Genomic DNA, 20,090 nt, shown 5'->3' with positions numbered 1-20,090 from the left:
GATAGATAGATAGATAGATAGATATGAGATAGATAGATAGATAGATAGATAGATATGAGATAGATATGAGAGAGATAGATAGATAGATAGATAGATAGATAGATAGATAGATAGATATGAGATAGATAGATAGATAGATATGAGATAGATAGATATGAGATAGATAGATATGAGATAGATAGATAGATATGAGATAGCTAGATATGAGATAGATAGATACCCATCTACATAGCAGCAGTCCCAGCTCCTACCATCACAAAGCCTTGCTACACCAAGAAGCCCCAGAAAAGCAAAGCACCCTGCAACAAGTCACCCAAACCCAGCCTGCCCAAGCCACCAACCAATATTAGCCCGACAAAGGGCGGAATCCAGAGGACGATACACAAGTACAAAGAGGAGTATATTAGCATCTGGAGGAGCGACATAAGAACATCCCAGAAGCTGACAGTATACCAGAGCCTGCAGAGGGAGTACAAACTGGCCCCATATCTGGAGAAACTCCCCAATCCAAAAGACAGACAGATCCTGAGCCGGTACAGACTGAGCGCCCACAGCCTGCTCATTGAATCCGGGCGTCATCGACAGAGGTACATGCCCAGGGAGAGCAGACTGTGCCAGCAGTGCGACCAGGAGGCCGTGGAGGATGAGGCTCATTTCCTGCTGCGGTGCCCCAAATACTCAGCAGTGAGAGAGACTCACTTCAGGAGACTGTCTGATCTCTGCCCAGACTTCACCTCCATGGAGGAGGAAGAGAGACTCTCCATACTGCTGGGGGAAGAGGAGAACACAACGGCCATAGCAGCACAATATATTACTGCCTGCCATGGACTGAGAGGAGCCTGATATACTATGGACTCCTATACCCCCACCCTGGACCTGTCCCCACCCCCAACACTACCCAATTATTTACCACTTGCTTTGGCAATGCTAAAATGTATTTAGTCCTGCCAATAAAGCTGATTTGATTTGATTTGATTTGATATGAGATAGATAAGAGATAGATATGTGATAGATAGATAGATATGAGATAGATAGATAGATAGATAGATAGATAGATAGATATGAGATAGATAGACAGATATGAGATAGATATGAGATGATATATAGATAGATATGAGATAGATAGATATGAGATAGATATGAGATAGATAGATAGATAGATAGATAGATAGGAGATAGATAGATAGATAGATAGATAGATAGATAGATATGAGATAGATAGACAGATATGAGATAGATATGAGATAGATAGATACATATGAGATAGATAGATAGATATGAGATAGATAGATAGATAGATAGATAGATATGAGATAGATAGATAGATATGAGATAGATAGATAGATATGAGATAGATAGACAGATATGAGATAGATATGAGATAGATAGATAGATAGATAGATAGATATGAGATAGATAGACAGATATGAGATAGATATGAGATAGATAGACAGATATGAGATAGATATGAGATAGATATGAGATAGATATGAGATAGATAGACAGATATGAGATAGATATGAGATAGATATGAGATAGATAGATAGATAGATATGAGATAGATAGATATGAGATAGATAGAAAGATAAAAGAAAAAAAGATGAGCAGCACACACATCAACGGGGTGCAATTCCTTGGAGCAGGTCACGGACTTGATCCAAATTGGTATAAAAATAGAAAAATCCAAGGCAGCACACAAAAAACGGTGAAAAAAAGGGTGTTTATTCCCCCATGTGCAGACAGCTGCACATGGGGGAATAAACACCCTTTTTTTTCACCGTTATTTGTGTGCTGCCTTGGATTTTTCTATTTTTAGATAGAAAGATAGATAGATAGATATTAGATAGACAGACAGATAGATAAATAGATAGGAGGGATCAGGACAGACAAGAAATCTATGAATCAAAAGTAAACGATTCTCATTTTGATATTTATTGATCTATGAATTTTTTGTCTATTTTCTCCGGGTTTTTTCCCTTTCCTGCGATGTGATATAATATTCGGCTGTGACTGTGACATTCAGCACCAGAGACAGCGCACGTATGGGGCAGGGAGGATCTACTGCTGGGGCAGCACACAGAGGGTTAATGCCGCAGGTCTCTCAGCCGGTATTAGGGTAATAATTTAATAATTGGGATCCTCAGAGTCTTCCTCTTCTGCTCGGGCAGATCAGAGGGTCTAATCCGGCAGATATTAGGTGACGGGCAGTAGTGCCATCATTAGATTAAGGATGGATTGCATCTCACAGCGGCGGGCAAGACGCTGACCTACTCGGCTGGGATTTAGAAAGCCACCTCCATATTAGAATCAATCTTCTCGCCGTCATCTGACCAGCAGTCTGTCTGGAAGACGAGGACGGAGCTATTCCTGGGTGACAAGTACTATGGCTGCCGGTAATAGCACAGGTTCCTCTGCCGCTGACTGGCACGGAAAACCCATGGCAGTACATGCCCTACGTTCACACTGATCTGCCATTCAGGGTCTGAAAAAGCTGTAGAGCGGGGGTCTCAAAACACACGTCCCGGGCAGTTATCTGTGGCCTGTGACCAGCAGGGCCGCATCTTGTCTCAGACAGCCGACCTGCCTCTGAGGAGCCGCAGGCTATGAGGCAATAGAACGGCAGGGGAGGTTCTGATGACATCACCACAGCCTCCTGTGGCAGTTCTGATGACATGGTGACGAGCACTGCATCCTGATGCAGGTCTTCATGATACCATCATCTCCCCGCCTGAGAGTCAGTGTAGCAGGCCGTTGTGATGTTATCGCAATCGCCTGCAACAGGACGCGGCATATCAGTCTGCAGGGCGGAAGAGGCCTGTGGCCTGTATGGCAAACGGCGGCAGGGGAAGGGAGTCAGATGTTCTTTTTTAAATATATGTCAGCATTACTGGGGGCACCACTGTGGGGATGGGGGGCATTAATACAGGCCGGAACACTACAAGGGGCATTATAATACAGGGGGCATTAATACAGGCCGGAGCACTACAAGGGGCATTATAATACAGGGGGCATTAATACAGGCCGGGGCACTACAAGGGGAATTATAATACAGGGGGCATTAATACAGGCCGGAGCACTACAAGGGGCATTATAATACAGGGGGCATTAATACAGGCCGGAGCACTACAAGGGGCATTATAATACAGACCGGAGCACTACAAGGGGCATTAAAATACAGGGGGCATTAATACAGGCCGGAGCACTACAAGGGGCATTATAATACAGACCGGAGCACTACAAGGGGCATTATAATACAGGCCGGAGCACTCCAAGGGGCATTATAATACAGGGGGCATTAATACAGGCCGGGGCACTACAAGGGGAATTATAATACAGGGGGCATTAATACAGACCGGAGCACTACAAGGGGCATTAAAATACAGGGGGCATTAATACAGGCCGGAGCACTACAAGGGGCATTATAATACAGGCCGGAGCACTCCAAGGGCATTATAATACAGGGAGCATTTTAATACAGGGGGCACTGCAGGGAGCATTATAAATACTGGCACTACATGGGGCATTATAATACAGGGTCACTTCAGGGGGTTATAACTGCAGGAGGGCATTAAAACTATAGGAGGCACTAAAGAGGGAAATTATAACAACAGGAGGGAACTGAGGGGGGGCATTATAAAAACAGGGGGCACCACAGAGTACATAACAAATACTGGTGCCAGGGGCGTTATAAGGACTGTGGGCACTACAAGAGGCTTTATAAATAATGTGGCTACTACTGGGGGCATAATAAATACTGGTGCCACTATAGGGGGCATTATAACTACTAGGGACACTGTAGGGGCTTTATTACTGGGGCTCTAGAGTGGTGCGTTATAAAGGGGCTTTGTTACTGCTGGGGCACTATAGGGGGCCTTATTTTAACTGAGGTCACTATGGTGGCATTATTACTACTGGGGATATTGTGAGGGCATGATTAATATTGAGGTTACTGTGGGGCATTATTGTAACAATATGGAGGGCATTGCTACTAATGGGGCACTCTTGAGGAGTATTATCACAATTGGGGGTACTGTAGGGGGCACTATTACTATTGAGAGTAGTCTAGGAGCACTACTACTATGGGAGGACTGACTGTGTGATACTTATTTTTGTGGTATAGTATTCGAGAGTATTGGGGAGTACAGTGGGTACAGTATTGAGTTACCAGCAGGATAACACTGTAGGGGCAACAGGAGGAGGATGGAAAAGCGCGGAATCTTAAATGTCTGTATGGAAAACTCTGCAGAGACAAGACTGGGCTGAAAGAAGCCATCATGGCGGTCTGGTTGGAATGGTGAAGAATAGCGCTGTATTTTATTGACAATAATTTTGAATGGTATTGATGCGTTTTCTACGTGTGGCCCACATATCCGGCAGCCTAGACTGAGACCCCCGATGTAGCAACTGTAATGGGTATAATTAGTTGTGACCCAGAAATGGAGCTGATTAGTAATATGGGACTTTTTTTGTTTTTATGTTATTCATAGTCACGTGACATTACATAAAAAATTATATGGGCAATTGATACCTCTAATAGGCCAACTACAAAGAAAGGGGAGGGGGAGTACCAATTAAATTTCTACACACCTTTACTTTCTCTCAAGTGGGTTGGCCCCGCCATACATATTAGTTTGTTGTCAGATTCTTCCACTTCCCATAATTCCATGGGCATGGATGAGGGGATATATCTGCTACCATCACTGTTTAGATCACTATGAACCTTCATAAATTGAACTTCCACCATTTTTACCTAAACAGTCCAACACTCAATCCCCTGTATAGACAGTTATAGCATAAAATACTCACTACCTGTGATCCCCACTAGAGGGAGCTTAGGAGCATACACTGAGCTTAATAATTGGACTTTACACAGTAAGCTCCCTCTAGTGGTGGCTGCAGGTAGTCATAATTTTATCATACTGTATAATGCTATGTCCACACCTGGGACTTGGAAGTGTGTATCAGAAAATCTAAAGATATTAGAGATGAGCGAAGCGGTTCAGGGTCTTTCCTTGCAGGTGAAGAACTGTCCACCTGCCACTATAATGACAGGTCCAGATATTCAGTCCAGCCCTGACAATTTCCTGCCTGCTACTACATTTCTGGACCGAAGAACATCATGGAGTTAAACAGTGGATGTTCACTCTAAGGCCTTATGCACACAACCATACATATTTTGTGGTCCGCAAAACACGGATCCGGTAAAAAAAAATGACATCTGTGTGACGTCCATGTTGCATCCTTTTTTTTTTTGCAGATCCATTGTTGCAATGCCTGTCCTTGTCCACAAAACGGACAAGAATAGGACACGTTCTATCTTTATTGCGGAACAGACACATGGACACAGAATTCACACGCAGTCATTTCCGTTTTTTCTGTACAGACCTGTAAAAAAAAAACGGAACGGAAAATGAAAAAACATATGTTCGTGTGCATGAGCCCTAAGGTGGAAGAAACAAATCATATCAAATAGAAATTTGTCAATATATTATGTTATTGATGGACTATCCTCAGGATAGGTCATCAATATCAGATTGGTGGGGATCCGACTCCCGGCACACCCGCCAATCAGCTGTATGAAGAGGCCGCGGCGCTCACAGAGGCCACGTGGCATTGCGTTCATCGGTCACATGGCCTAGGTGCAGCTCAGCCCCATTCAAGTGAATGTGTCTGAGCTGCAATACCAGGCATGGACACTATCCAATGATGGCGCTGTCATATTAATGACCTATCCTGATATACAATATGTGACCAAGTCAAATACCAATGTGTGGCAGGACTGGGGATGGGGCCCACGGCCCTATGGACCCTCTATATTTGAATAGAGATGAATGGACTCCACAGCCGGCAAAGTCACTTTAAGAGCGCAGCTCTGCAATGAGGCCCGCAAAGTGCTACAATCAGCAGATCCCGTATAATGTGCATAATGTGCTCTGTCGGATGGTGTATTTGATTTGCCTTCCAAAGGTCGCAAGACTCGCAACTGATTACACGGAGACTCAACGCTGGGAAATCTGCAGTCAGGTCGCCAACCTGCACACCGTGCCCACCCAAGCCTGTGCTCACATACACTGGCACAGTGCCCCTCTCCCGTCCTGATCCTCCGCAGTCAGAAGGTCAGTAGGCAGGTACTCCGCTCTGCGTCTGTACTGCAGATGCAGCGTCCTGAAGACGAGGAATATGAACTTGCTGCACTATGAAAAGACAGGATTCACATTGGCTTCCAGAAACCCTGGATTCCTCTGTGCCCCGGACCTCCCCAGAAGGGGACATGCCCCCTCCTCTTTCAGTAAAACAAAGCTCTTCGCACCTAATGAAGTCTGCTACCAGCAGTTTTGCATTGCACCTGTGGTGCTGCTGCACAGGGGAAAATGAGAAAGGGGGGGGGGGGGCGCTAGCACTTTGTCATTTCATGTGCCCCTTAGAAGAGGGGACAGCTCCTCTGACTTCCTGTGCCTCACTGCATGGCAGCTGCACTTATAGCTCTAAATCAACAAACCTCTGCCATACAGAAAGGGTTAAAAGTGCCGCCCGCTATGGGCTACCCTTTTCGTTAACCCCCTGTCCCAGAGACTACTAGGTTGTAGCAAAAATGGATGACCTATCACCGCTCCTGACATGTCTGCTTTTAGTAAAAACATACTGTATTGTTCATAACAATTCTGGATTGTGATGTCCCTCTATTATTCCTCCTAGAAATGTATGAATAAACTGCCTACTTAGTGCGTTCCTGCACATTCTGACATACGTAGCCCAATTAGTGCCAGACTGCAGACAAGAGTAATGGAAAAATTAAACATTTTCCCAATTTTCCATTTATTTACAAATATTCAGGAGGAATAACAGAGGAACAACACAATGCTAAGGTCTAAGGAAAGAGGCTCTAGAGCCTTGTGTGGATCCAAACCGGCTGAGGATCATTGACTCATGTAATGATGTCGCCAATCGTCTTCCATCAATCAATTAAAATCATCGTTTTTTGGCAGCACATTGCCGTGTGCAAGCTGGGGCCGTGCTGCCGATAATGCACAGTGACCAGGGACAAACAATCGTAATGGCGATCATTCTTCTCACCTTTACTTTCCATCGGACTGTGCAACAGCGCTTATGTCCTGACGCTAGCCTAGTCGCAAGAAGGAGACGGCGCCAACTTTGAGCCCCACGCAGCACTGGGCCACAAGGCACAGACCACACCGAGGTAACATCTACTACATTATCTGTACCCAGAGAGTTATCACTGTGCTCTCTGTGGTGTTACATAGGACTGCAGGTGACATCTACTCCATTATCTGTACTCAGAGAGTTATCACTGTGCTCTCTGTGGTGTTACATAGGACTGCAGGTGACATCTACTCCATTATCTGTACTCAGAGAGTTATCACTGTGCTCTCTGTGGTGTTACATAGGACTGCAGGTGACATCTACTCCATTATCTGTACTCAGAGAGTTATCACTGTGCTCTCTGTGGTGTTACATAGGACTGCAGGTGACAGCTCTACTACATTATCTGTACTCAGAGTTCTCACTGTGCTCTCTGTGGTGTTACATAGGACTGCAGGTGACATCTACTACATTATCTGTACTCAGAGTTCTCACTGTGCTCTCTGTGGTGTTACATAGGACTGCAGGTGACATCTACTACATTATCTGTACTCAGAGTTATCACTGTGCTCTCCGTGGTGTTACATAGGACTGCAGGTGATATCTACTCCATTATCTGTACTCAGAGAGTTATTACTGTGCTCTCTGTGGTGTTACATAGGACTGCAGGTGACATCTACTACATTATCTGTACTCAGAGAGTTATCACTCTGCTCTCTGTGGTGTTACATAGGACTGCAGGTGACATCTACTACATTATCTGTACTCAGAGAGTTATCACTCTGCTCTCTGTGGTGTTACATAGGACTGCAGGTGACATCTACTACATTATCTGTACTCAGAGTTCTCACTGTGCTCTCTGTGGTGTTACATAGGACTGCAGGTGACATCTACTACATTATCTGTACTCAGAGTTATCACTGTGCTCTCTGTGGTGTTACATAGGACTGCAGGTGACATCTACTACATTATCTGTACTCAGAGTTCTCACTGTGCTCTCTGTGGTGTTACATAGGACTGCAGGTGACACCTACTCCATTATCTGTACTCAGAGAGTTCTCACTGTGCTCTCTGTGGTGTTACATAGGACTGCAGGTGACAGCTCTACTACATTATCTGTACTCAGAGAGTTATCACTGTGTTATCTGTGGTGTTACATAGGACTGCAGGTGACATCTAGAGTTATCACTGTGTTATCTGTGGTGTTACATAGGACTGCAGGTAAGACTTTTATGGTACAGTATATCCACAGAAGTCCGATAGATGCAGGTTCCACCTCGGCTCCCATAGAAATAAATGGAGAGAGCCACGCATGTAACGCCACCTCTCTGTACACTTATAAGGCCCCCTGCACACGAACGTGTGCTTCCCGTTGCCGTATTGCGGACCGCATTTGCGGATCCGCAATACACAGGTGCCGTTCCGTGGGCATTCCACATCACGGATCCGGAGCCATTCACTTGAATGGGTCCGCAAATCCGGAGATGCGGAATAGTACGGAACGGAACCCTACGGAAGCACTACGGAGTGCTTCCGTGGGGTTTCCTCCCATACTTCCGTTCCGCAAAAAGATAGCACATGTCCTATCTTTTTGCGGAATGGCCAGATCGTGGACCGACTCAAGTGAATGGGTCCGCGATCCGCTGCGGCTGCCCCATAGACTGTGCTCGTGCATTGCGGGCTGCACCACGACCACGGGTCGTGTGCAGGAGGCCTAAGAAAGAATATTCCTTTAAATGATGGTCGCACAGTATTGCAGGATTACCTTGTGGTTGCTACATGGGAATGCACCCTTTAGATATTATCTACCTTTTACGGTGTATCGCCCAGCGCCCAAATGCTCCGCTCAGCAACCGCAAAGGCTTAGAGGCCTTAGACATTTTTGCCAATTTTTGCCTTTTTTATTTATTTATTTTTTTAACTAAAAAACACTCCAGTTGTCAAGTCCATGGGAATTGATGAAACGCAGTACGAACATGTTTTTTTGCACTGCCTTCTTGCATGGTGTTTCTTTGGCTCCATGTCTTCTCTTTTTTTTTAATCACTGCGTGCGCTGGCTGTGAGTTTTTTGGCAGTTTTTGTTCCTTAGACATCCATTGGATTTTGCCCCCGTTTGCCAAAAAAAAAAGGCATGTCCTAAAACATACTATTTGTAAAAACAAAAATCCCCCCCAAAAAAAAAACACCTTAAAAACCGTCATAAAAATGCATATAACAAAAGCCCAAAAAAATTCTGTGTGAAAGAGACCTAAAAAAACAGGAAGTGTTGTCATGGGGGCACCAGGCAAATATGTTAAATCCACAATATCTTTGCCCGCAGCACAGGGAACGAGATGAATGCAACGCGTTTCAGCTCTCAGCCTTATTCCTCTTCATCACACCTACTTATGGCCAAACAAGGAAGAACTCAACTCTTCTCTTTTTCGTGACCCCCCTCCTTCTCCTAAGCGGCACCCACCTACTTACGGATCCTTCTAAGGCGGAAGGCATGCATTACACAAGTGGAAGGGAAGGAAACGTTCCTCACATCCTCCTGCTGGGTTACTCATTAGTGGAGGGAGGTCTTCCACATGATGGAATGCCGCCAACACCCTAAGCTTCCGAAACCATAGAGTCCTAGGTTTGGTGACAACGACTAGTGCCCCTAGTGGCTCTCAATGGCTATGACCCCTCCACCAATATCTATGACCATATCAAGTAGAAGAACCAGGATGCGGAACCGGGAAATATCCTGAGGCGTCCGCTGTCACATGGGTATTTTAGAATGCTTCACGTCTTCCGATCTGAGGAACACCGAGTCCTCAGGCTTCTAGAAGGACATCAGGGTTTCCATAGGAAATACCACATCCCTGGCCAGCTTAAAGGGACACTCAACCTTCAAGATTTCTTTGAGTTAGTCTACTGATCATTGGGGAATATGATGGAAAACGCGTGCTATATATAATTTTCTGTGTCCTTCCGTGGAGGATGTGCGTGAAGGTCCCTCATCTATTATTATCCCTCTTCAGGATCTGGTCTCCTATTCGTCCTCACCAGAAATGGACAAAGGCCAGCAGACCGTCTTCAAATTTGTGTTTCCTTTTCCCACTATTTTCAAGATCTCTGCTTGCAGACAGGGAATGGTTACATTCTTGTTTACAGATAGAGGATGAAAACTCATTAATGGGGTCTGTGCCAAGATTTAAACATATCTCCCTATCCACAGGATAAGAGTCTGATTGGTAGGGGGTTTTGACCACTGGGACCCCAATTGATCATGTAAACGGGGGTCTTGTGGCCGCTCCGTTCCTCTCTAGGCCAGAGATTGCCAGGCCCTGTACTCGGCTTCTCTTGGAGCAGCGGCGTGCATGCTCGACCACCGCTCCATCCATATGGGGACCTCGACCAGGACTCCCATTCTTGTGATGGATGGGAATCCGACCGCTAGGACCTGTGGACAGGGGATAAGTTTAAACCGTGACACATTCCCTTTAAGATCTACCACACAGCAGAGGGTTTGTTACATTTATAGACTGTATCGGTAAAAAGGCTGGGCTGTTTAACTGGCAAAAAGGCTAAATTAGACTAGATACAACTGAAACAAAAGCTCAGCTGTGTGGTGGAGTCTTTTGCCTTGTTCACACCGGTGATGTGGCTCTGTCAGGTGCTGGGTCTGTAAAGGTGAAAAAAAAATCCTTTCCGACCTCGACTTGTTTGCGTCTGTGGGTTTGGTTCAATGTATTAATCCAGGGAACCCTCAGTAAGCAGCATGGGTCTCTCCTGTCCTGTCTGCAGTGATTCATTGTAACAGAGGGCATTCTAAGAAGAAAAAGGTTTCCATTCACTGCCAGCAAGCTACATCAAAAAGTTAAAGTATATCAGAAAGCTGCAGACCTGGACCATGGCTTTGATACAGGGGATGGATGTGATGGTGAAGACCGGAGCTTCCAAATGTGGAAGAGATGGCGTTTATTGGAGTTGGGTCGTTCATTGTAACTCCATTCACATTAATGGGGCACTGTGGCTCAGTATTGGGGGACGGTGGTTCCGCTCACACTATTAGGATCACTGTGGCTTCACTCACAGAAACAGGGACACCATGGCTCTGCTCACATTGAGGGAACCGTGGCTCTTATCATAGTACTGGGAGCACTATGGCTCCTATCACAGTACTGGGGGCACCGTGGCTCTGCTCACAGTGTTGGGGGCAACGTGTCTCCACTCACACTATTAGGATCACTGTGGCTTCACTGACAGAAACAGGGACATCGTGACTCTGCTCACATTGGGGGCACAGTGGCTCCTCTTAAATTACTGGGGGAACCACGACTTTGCTCATAGTATTGTTGGCACAGTGGCTTTGCTAACTATATTGGGGCTACTGTGGCTTCATTCACAGAAACAGGGACATCATGGCTCTGCTCACATTATTGGGAGCACTATGGGTTTGCTCACTGTACTGGGGGTACCATGGCTCCCATTACAGTATTGGGGGCTCAGTGGCTCCATTCACAGTATTGGGGTCATTGTGGCTCTGCTCACACTATTGGGGGCTCTGTGGCTCTGGTCATAGTACTTGGGGCACCATGGCTGTGCTAGCACTATTGGGAGTACTATAGCTCACAGTACTGGGGGCACTGTGATTCCCATTACAGTATTGGGGGCTCAGTGGCTCTTCTCACAGTATTGGGGGTACCGTGGCTCTATACAATGTACAGGGGGTACTGTGGCTTCACTCACAAAAACAGGGACATCATGGCTCTGCTCACATTATTGGGAGCACTATATATTTGCTCACAGTACTGGGGGCACTGTGGTTCCCATTACAGTATTGGGGGCTCAGTGGCTCTTTTCACAGTATTGGGGTACCGTGGCTCTATACAATGAACAGGGGGTACTGTGGCTTCACTCACAGAAACAGGAACATCATGGCTCTGCTCACATTATCGGGAGTACTATATATTTGCTCACAGTACTGGGGGCACTGTGGTTCCCATTACAGTATTGGTGGCCCAGTGGCTCTTCTCACAGTATTGGGGGTACTGTGGCTCTATACAATGTACAGGGGGTACTGTGGCTTCACTCACAGAAACAGGGACATCATGACTCTGCTCACATTAGGGGCACAGTGGCTCCTCTTACATTACTGGGGGAACCACGACTTTGCTCATAGTATTTTTGGCACAGTGGCTTTGCTAACTATATTGGGGGTACTGTGGCTTCATTCACAGAAACAGGGACATCATGGCTCTGCTCACATTATTGGGAGCACTATGGGTTTGCTCACAGTACTGGGGGTACCATGGCTCCCATTACAGTATTGGGGGCTCAGTGGCTCCATTCACAGTATTGGGGTCATTGTGGCTCTGCTCACACTATTGGGGGCTCTGTGGCTCTGGTCATAGTACTTGGGGCACCATGGCTGTGCTAGCACTATTGGGAGTACTATAGCTCACAGTACTGGGGGCACTGTGATTCCCATTACAGTATTGGGGGCTCAGTGGCTCTTCTCACAGTATTGGGGGTACCGTGGCTCTATACAATGTACAGGGGGTACTGTGGCTTCACTCACAGAAACAGGGACATCATGGCTCTGCTCACATTATTGGGAGCACTATATATTTGCTCACAGTACTGGGGGCACTGTGGTTCCCATTACAGTATTGGGGGCGCAGTGGCTCTTTTCACAGTATTGGGGTACCGTGGCTCTATACAATGAACAGGGGGTACTGTGGCTTCACTCACAGAAACAGGAACATCATGGCTCTGCTCACATTATTGGGAGTACTATATATTTGCTCACAGTACTGGGGGCACTGTGGTTCCCATTACAGTATTGGGGGCTCAGTGGCTCTTCTCACAGTATTGGGGGTACCGTGGCGCTATACAATGTACAGGGGGTACTGTGGCTTCACTCACAGAAACAGGGACATCATGGATCTGCCCACAGTATTGGAGGCGCCATGTCTCGAGAATTGATGGCTGCTCATATTTAACAAGGGCAAGAAAATTTGTTAAGAGATATTCATACAGCTCCATTGTGGATGTTTCTTTCTAAGTAAAAATTGTCCTTGCCCTGAGCCTGTCAATATGTGATGTGTGTGGCCCCTGGTTGGGTCAAGAGCCACACCTGAGGCTCTCACACTCCAGTAGGTTCACCTCCCCTATCCAAACAATTTGTGGTGGAGTGCCCCTCTACGGTATAATATGGTATAGGGACACCTTAAAGGGGTTGTCTCATCATAGACAATGGGGGCATACCGCTAGGATATGCCCCCATTGTCTTATAGGTGCAGGTCCCACTGCTGGGACCTGCACCTATATCGGGAACGGAGCCCCGCAAGGTGGTGGTTGGAGGACCCCGGTCCGGCCAACACCAAGCCAGCTCCCCATAGAAGTAAATGGGAGTGCACCGCGCATGACCGGCCACAGCGCATAGCCGATCCAGCGCTTGGCTATTTTCGCCGGCCCCATAGAAAATGAATGGAGGGCGGCCGCGCATGTGTAGTGCGCCCTCCTCCACTTGCGGGGCTCCGTTCTCTATATAGGTGCGGGTCCCTAGATGGGACCCGCACCTATAAGACGATAGGGGCATATCCTAGCGATATGCCCACATTGTCTGTGATGAGAAAACCCCTTTAAATACAAGAGGAAAAATGCATTAATGCAAAGCAGAAGAGAAAGGTTTAGAAATATATTTTCTGATGAATTTCACGAACACAGCGGTATGTATTCATCCCGTAAGAGCGTGGCGGTAGGAAAACCAGACCTGCCAATTACAATAAATTGATAGTTAATGGTGCCAGAAAATATGGACGCCATTGTCCCAAAAGCTTGTGAGCGCACTTCTCTGTACAAGCCATTAAACCCAGTCATTTACTGTGCATGAGAGCCTTCCCGCTCATGAGTGGATGAAAGCTTTCTGCACAGCAAACTGCACTGGGCGAGGACTCCGAACCTCTAGGGTGCCGCTACCAGCCCGACTAAGTGCTCACAAGCCCAATACAAACGGAACTTTCCAAAGGGAGGATCGGATCAGAAATAACCGCTCTGTGCCTAGGAAACCAGATACACCTCCTTAAAGGGGAAGGAGCCATTAATTTCAGATTTATAAAAAAAAATATTCATCCGGGGCGTAACTTCAACTTGCATGGCCGTAGTGTTTCTTTTTTAACTGCATAGAAAAGTGCAGCAGATGGCGCTTTCCAATACAGAAGGGCATCGCAAAAAAGTAACCAAGTGGTCTCCCCATAGTAGTGAATAGAAGCGCACCGCGCATGACCGGCCGCCGCTCCCATTTACTTCTATGGGCTCGACGGTAATAGCAGATCCAGTGCTTGGCTATTTTTGGCAGCCCCATAGAAAATTAATGGAGTGCAGCTGCACATGCGCAGTGCACCCTCCACCACTTTAGGGGCTCCGTTCTCGATTTCTCGATAAAGGGGCGGGTCCCAGGGGTGGTTCCATTGTCTGTGATGAGACAACCCCTTTAAAGAAGGTATTCCAGGATGTCAATACTGAGTGTCGATCCTAAGGATAGACCATCAATATCAGAATGGCGTGGGTCTGAAACGCCGCAACGCAGCACTCTGGTCAATCCGCTCTTAACTTGTAGCACCAGCGCTGGAAGTTGGCGCCAGAACTACACCGCAATAGATGGAGCTGTGCAATTCCTGTGCTAAATTCCAGCAACAGCAGATTGGTGAGGATAGATCATCAATACTAAAAATCCTCGACAACCCCACAAAAATGATCACCTATCCACAGGGTATGCGAGAAATGTTAAGTAGAGGGGGGGGGGGGGGGGTAGTCTGAGTACCCAAAAACAAGGGGTCCCCAAATCCCTTTTCTGCATGGAGAGGAGGACGGAGAGATGTCTCCCTCAGCCCCAGGGAGTGTTGCATGATTCAGGGACTCCTAGTTTTTGGGATTGCTGAGGGTCCCAGGGGTCAGACTCCCTTTCATTCCTAGAGGAGAAGGGGCCACTTTGTATTCCAGCTGCAGGTGTAAGCTATTTATGGGTGGAAGGGGTTAATTTTAGATATAATCCCGCCATGCGTGCAATATATTGTACGGTCATATCTGTCATATGAAGCGCTCTGTTCTCCGAGACACGACTTGTGCGTCCAGGATTAGGAAATGCCCCTTGACCGCCTGCTTCCTGCCTATAAATAGCAGCACAGGCAGACACTTCCAGGGCGGATGTTTATCTGACTGGCCTGGGCGGCTCCTGGGCTTAAGAGCGCTAACACCGCGAGGTGCCAAAGCCGAGTCCAGCGAAGGCCAGCAGTCCTATGCAAGTATAAATCATCCCTGCAACTGGATCAAAGAGCTACAACCCTCTGCCTTATAACAGGTGCATCTACACAGCGCCCCTTGTGTCTGGGAGGAGTCAATGCTCACTATGTCTTATACCGCCTCACCATCCAATTCAATGGTAAAAGCCGGGGTGTCGTGTACATGACACTATTTAAAGACTGAAATGAGTAGTTCTTGCCAATCACGGCACCACTCTGGCTAACAGGCTGTGTCTGGTGGTATTGCAGCTTAGCCCAATTCAAGTGAACGCTGTAATAACAGGCTTAGCACCCCCCCCCCCTGCGCTGTGATAGGGAGAAAGCTGCAGCAGAAAGGACACGCAACCTGAGCTTTGATAGGAAGAGAGCTGCAGCTAAAAGGACACGTCTCCTGAGCTGCCAGCTTGATATAAATATATAAATCTAGCAGAGCAACTGGAGAAATGAATGGGGAGATCTCTGGATCCATATGAGGTACAGGGAGGGCTCTGACTTTATTAGAGAGTATCATGTCCTATATGATGTCTGATTTTTTATTTTTTTTTACATTAATCATGGGATCAACCCTTTAATGTAAAAGCATTCCCTCTCTATGCACAGTGTACTCCAAACAGCTTTGCATGGACATAAAACAGTTAACACTGGCAGTCTTGGTTCTTCTGCAGTGGAGACCGGCTGTTCCACCCTCCTCTGGTAAGTTAAGAAAGTCTTACCTGGGCAGAACTAGAGACAAGATCTGTGTGTGTGAGCTCCTGCGATGTAAGCCCAAAGAGAAGCCCAGAAGTCCAGAAGACACCATTCCTGAAACTGAAAAGCTGCCAAAGAACAACTTAACTGAGAGACTATCCCCGACAGAAAGAGAACAGCTATCCACAGAAGGTCTCGAACTACCAAGCCTGTGCACTGCGTTCAGACAGTAAGGTATTTTTCGTTTATGGCATTAAGACTTTACTGCTTGTGGACAGGGTTAATTGTCTCCGGCACCTGCCACACTTTGAAATGGACTGGCCATCCGAATCTACGATCTGCACCCCGCAACTGGGAATTTCAAAAAGAGTAAACGGGAACGGAACTGCACGTCTGTGGTTATTTGGAGAGACTGCAAACTATGTTTAGAGCAAGACTCAGGGAGGACTACTACTACCATCATTGCTACTGCCTAAACACAGCTACTGAGAGAATCCTACTCTGTAACATACCTCAGAACTGTGCCTTTGGGAGCCGTATGAACTACTACTCTCATTATCTGTTCAGTAAAGAGAGACTTTATTTATTGCAACAAAACCAGCCTGGTCATTGACACCATTAACACTGCATCTGCTCTCTGCCTTGCATCCAGCCAACTGATTACCATCAAGGGCACCGCAACTATGACCAAGCGGGAGTACCCAAAAGGAGAGAACATTGAAAAGCACGCCAGTATTGTGAGGAGGTGCATTTAGAAGCTCTGTGGAGATAAAGGAGAAGCTAAAAGGGGTTATCTGAGACTAAAAAATGTCTCCCATATGCCCAGGGTCCTCACACTAAATCTACTTTCCTGGCTCCCCGCGCCGCTCCTGGTCCCCACACCGCTGCAGCTGCTACTTCCCGCGCGCGGATAAAAACATCCGGTGTCATGGGGGAGCAGCCAATAGCAGGAGATGACTAGGACGAGCCTCCCTAGAATTGCGGGCCTGCTGTGCCCCCTGTATTAGTTTCCTGCCTAGTATGTAAATTCATACCATCAGTACAGGGAGAAGGACACGTCCCTTTAGAAACATGGGAGCTGTTTAGTTGCTATGACAGCCTAGGGTCTTCTGAAGGCTCCCAGACCTGCCATAGTAAAAGTTCCTAATAAGCCCTGTCTGTGACAGGACTTAATAGCAGCACAGCAGTTTTACCATAGACTGCAATGGTAAGCCACTGCAGTCTGTGGTATACGCCATCTAACAATCGCATGTTCAAACAGGGGTGAGAAAAAAAAGTTTAAAAAAATATATAAAATTAAGAATTTTATTTTAATTTTAAAATAAAAAATAAAAAACAATAATGTCTAGAACTATTCTAATATAAAAGTATTTATTGCATGAATGCTGTAATGGAGAAAAAAAAATAAAGTGGCCGAAATGTTTTTTTGTTGTTGTGTTAAAACAGAAGAAACTGTATGAGTTTGGTATCACTGAATAAAGGCATCATGTCCCTGATACCACACAATGAAAGCCTTAAAAACTAAACCCATAAAACAATGACAGAGTTTTTTTTTCATGTCCGCCCCATTTAGATTTATTTTTTTTCCATCTTCCCACTATGGGGCATAGAATAGTAAATGGCGCCACTCGACAGTACAAACAACAAGCCCTCATATGGCTATGTGAACTTAAAAAATAAAAAAGTTATGGTTCCTGGATGTAAACATGAAAGCAAAAAAACATAATGGATGTATCGGAAAGGGGTTGAACAAAGTTTGTTTGTTTTTTTATTTTGTTAGGTCATTAAATAAATCAAAATTAAAATCCATAACAATTCCACTTTGCAATCCAGCAAAACAGGAAAAACACCAAGGAAGGGGGAATACTTTTGCACTGTACAGTTTATACGTGATAGTACAGCTACAGTGTAACCATGATAATATAGATATAGTGTATCCATTCTATTATAGCTACATTGTGTACATGACGGTATAGATATATTGTATACATGACAGTGCATTATATACACCTGATGTTACTGCTACATTGTATACACATCAGTATAGCTACATTATATAACTGATAGTACAGCTGCATTGTATATGTGATAGTATAGCTATGTTATAGATCTGATAGTATAGCTACATTGTATCCATGATAGTATAGATATATTGTATCCATTACAGTATAACTACATTGCTTATTATTTGACAGTACATCTACATTGTATACATGACAGTATAGTTACATTATATATGCGACAGTATAGCTATGTTGTATACACACGAGCGTAGTTACATTATATATGTATAATAGTATAGGTACATTGCAGCAGCATAATTCAGAGTATAGATATGTTATATACATACACAACAGTACAGCTACATTGTATACATGATAGCATAGAGGCATTGTATACATGATAGTATAGATACACTGTATACATGATAGTATATATAGGTGGTATATTATGTGACAGTATAGATACACTGTATACATGATAGTATATATATATATATAGGTGGTATATTATGTGACAGTATAGATACACTGTATACATGATAGTATAGATAGGTGGTATATTATGTGATAGTATAGATACACTGTATACATGATAGTATATATAGGTGGTATATTATGTGACAGTATAGATACACTGTATACATTATAGTATATATAGGTGGTATATTATGTGACAGTATAGATACACTGTATACATTATAGTATAGATAGGTGGTATATTATGTGACAGCATAGATACATTGTATACATGATAGTATAGATAGGTGGTATATTATGTGACAGCATAGATACATTGTATACATGATAGTATAGATATATTGTATACATGACAGTATAGATACACTGTATACATGATAGTATATATAGGTGGTATACTATATGACAGTATAGATACACTGTATACATGATAGTATAGATAGGTGGTATATTATGTGACAGTATAGATACACTGTATACCATGTTTGCACCCAGCAGTGCTCTCTATTCCAGTAAAGCCATCAGGCAGCAGCTCTACCAGTGTGGACTCCAGTATTTGGCTGTGGAAGTGAGGGGGAGGGGGTGATTACCTGGAATTGAGCTGATCCATCATCCATCCATCCTACATCCCCAGTGAGACACAAAAGAGCCTGCTTGTCACCTGTCTGATCCTGGAGCACCTAATTCACATGTGACTGTGCAGCCCCTCCAGGCCAGGGGGCCTCCCCAGCAGCACCAGACTGCAGCCCACCACAGGGGTCAATGGCTGCCACAAGCCCACAGCCAGCAGGTACCATCCAGACCTCTGCTCCCCAACCTCCCCATCAAGCCGCAGAAGGGAGGGTTATGCAGAAGGAGTGGGAGGGGAGTCTGGGAATCTGTCTCCAGAATTACTGGAGGGGGAGCAAAGAAACCAAATTCTAATGCAAGCAAATAACCCCACAAATCATATCAAGAAAATAAAGGCTGCTCCAACTTACCAGAGTCAAAGTGGGAGCTAAAGGCAAAGCAGCTGGGGGCGCAAAGGAAAGAGAAGAGCAAGGCAAAGATCCATCCCATTGTCAGGCATTAGGCATGGGGGTAGTCACCAGGAATGGGGAGCCCAGGATCAGTGCAGGAGGGATGCTCTGCAAGGCACTGGGGAGGTCTGCAGCAGCTGGCTGGGTCCTATCATCCCTCACCAAGGCCTCCTGGTACCTTCCTCAAGGCCTCCTATCGATGCTGCAATGCAACAGACAGGTTTGGCTATGCAAAAAAGCAGCTAGTGCATAGGGTGAAAGAGCTGCGCCAGGATGCCAGGGAGCTGTACCAGTGACTTGTGCTCCCTCTCTGCCTTACCCTTGATTCTTAGACTCATACACACCTACCTAATTCCTCCCATACACATTGCAAACAAAGCGCTCTCTAGTGACACCCAGCGGAGGAGCCCGGTAACGCAGCCTGCAGCTCACATGTAACTGTGGATCTTTTTTTAGAACTGCGCTGAGGGTTGTCTGACACCTGCAAAAAGAACTGCTCCTGCTGGGAAAAAGGAAGGCTCTGGCAC

General features: G+C 45.6%; 1 protein-coding gene across 2 annotated transcripts in view; it reads right to left on the bottom strand.

The window, feature by feature from the left end:
* Positions 1-19,836, bottom strand: part of AATK (apoptosis associated tyrosine kinase) — a 93,546-nt gene extending 73,710 nt beyond the window's left edge. Inside the window, exon 1 of one of the 2 annotated variants that reach the window (XM_044296293.1) lies at positions 19,135-19,836. Coding sequence is in view for 1 of the 2 variants with exons in the window: in XM_044296291.1 (XP_044152226.1) it covers positions 19,525-19,603 (79 nt within the window). In the remaining variant the exon portion in view is untranslated. The remainder of the gene's footprint in view (positions 1-19,134) is intronic. The other variant, XM_044296291.1, reaches the window with a different exon arrangement.
* Between the last annotated feature and the right edge of the window lie 254 nt (positions 19,837-20,090).

This window comes from Bufo gargarizans, chromosome 6 (genome assembly GCF_014858855.1).
Source record: "Bufo gargarizans isolate SCDJY-AF-19 chromosome 6, ASM1485885v1, whole genome shotgun sequence".
NCBI lineage: Eukaryota > Metazoa > Chordata > Amphibia > Anura > Bufonidae > Bufo > Bufo gargarizans.
Note: the sequence above shows the minus strand (reverse complement) of the source record. Positions and strands in the feature narration are given on the sequence as shown.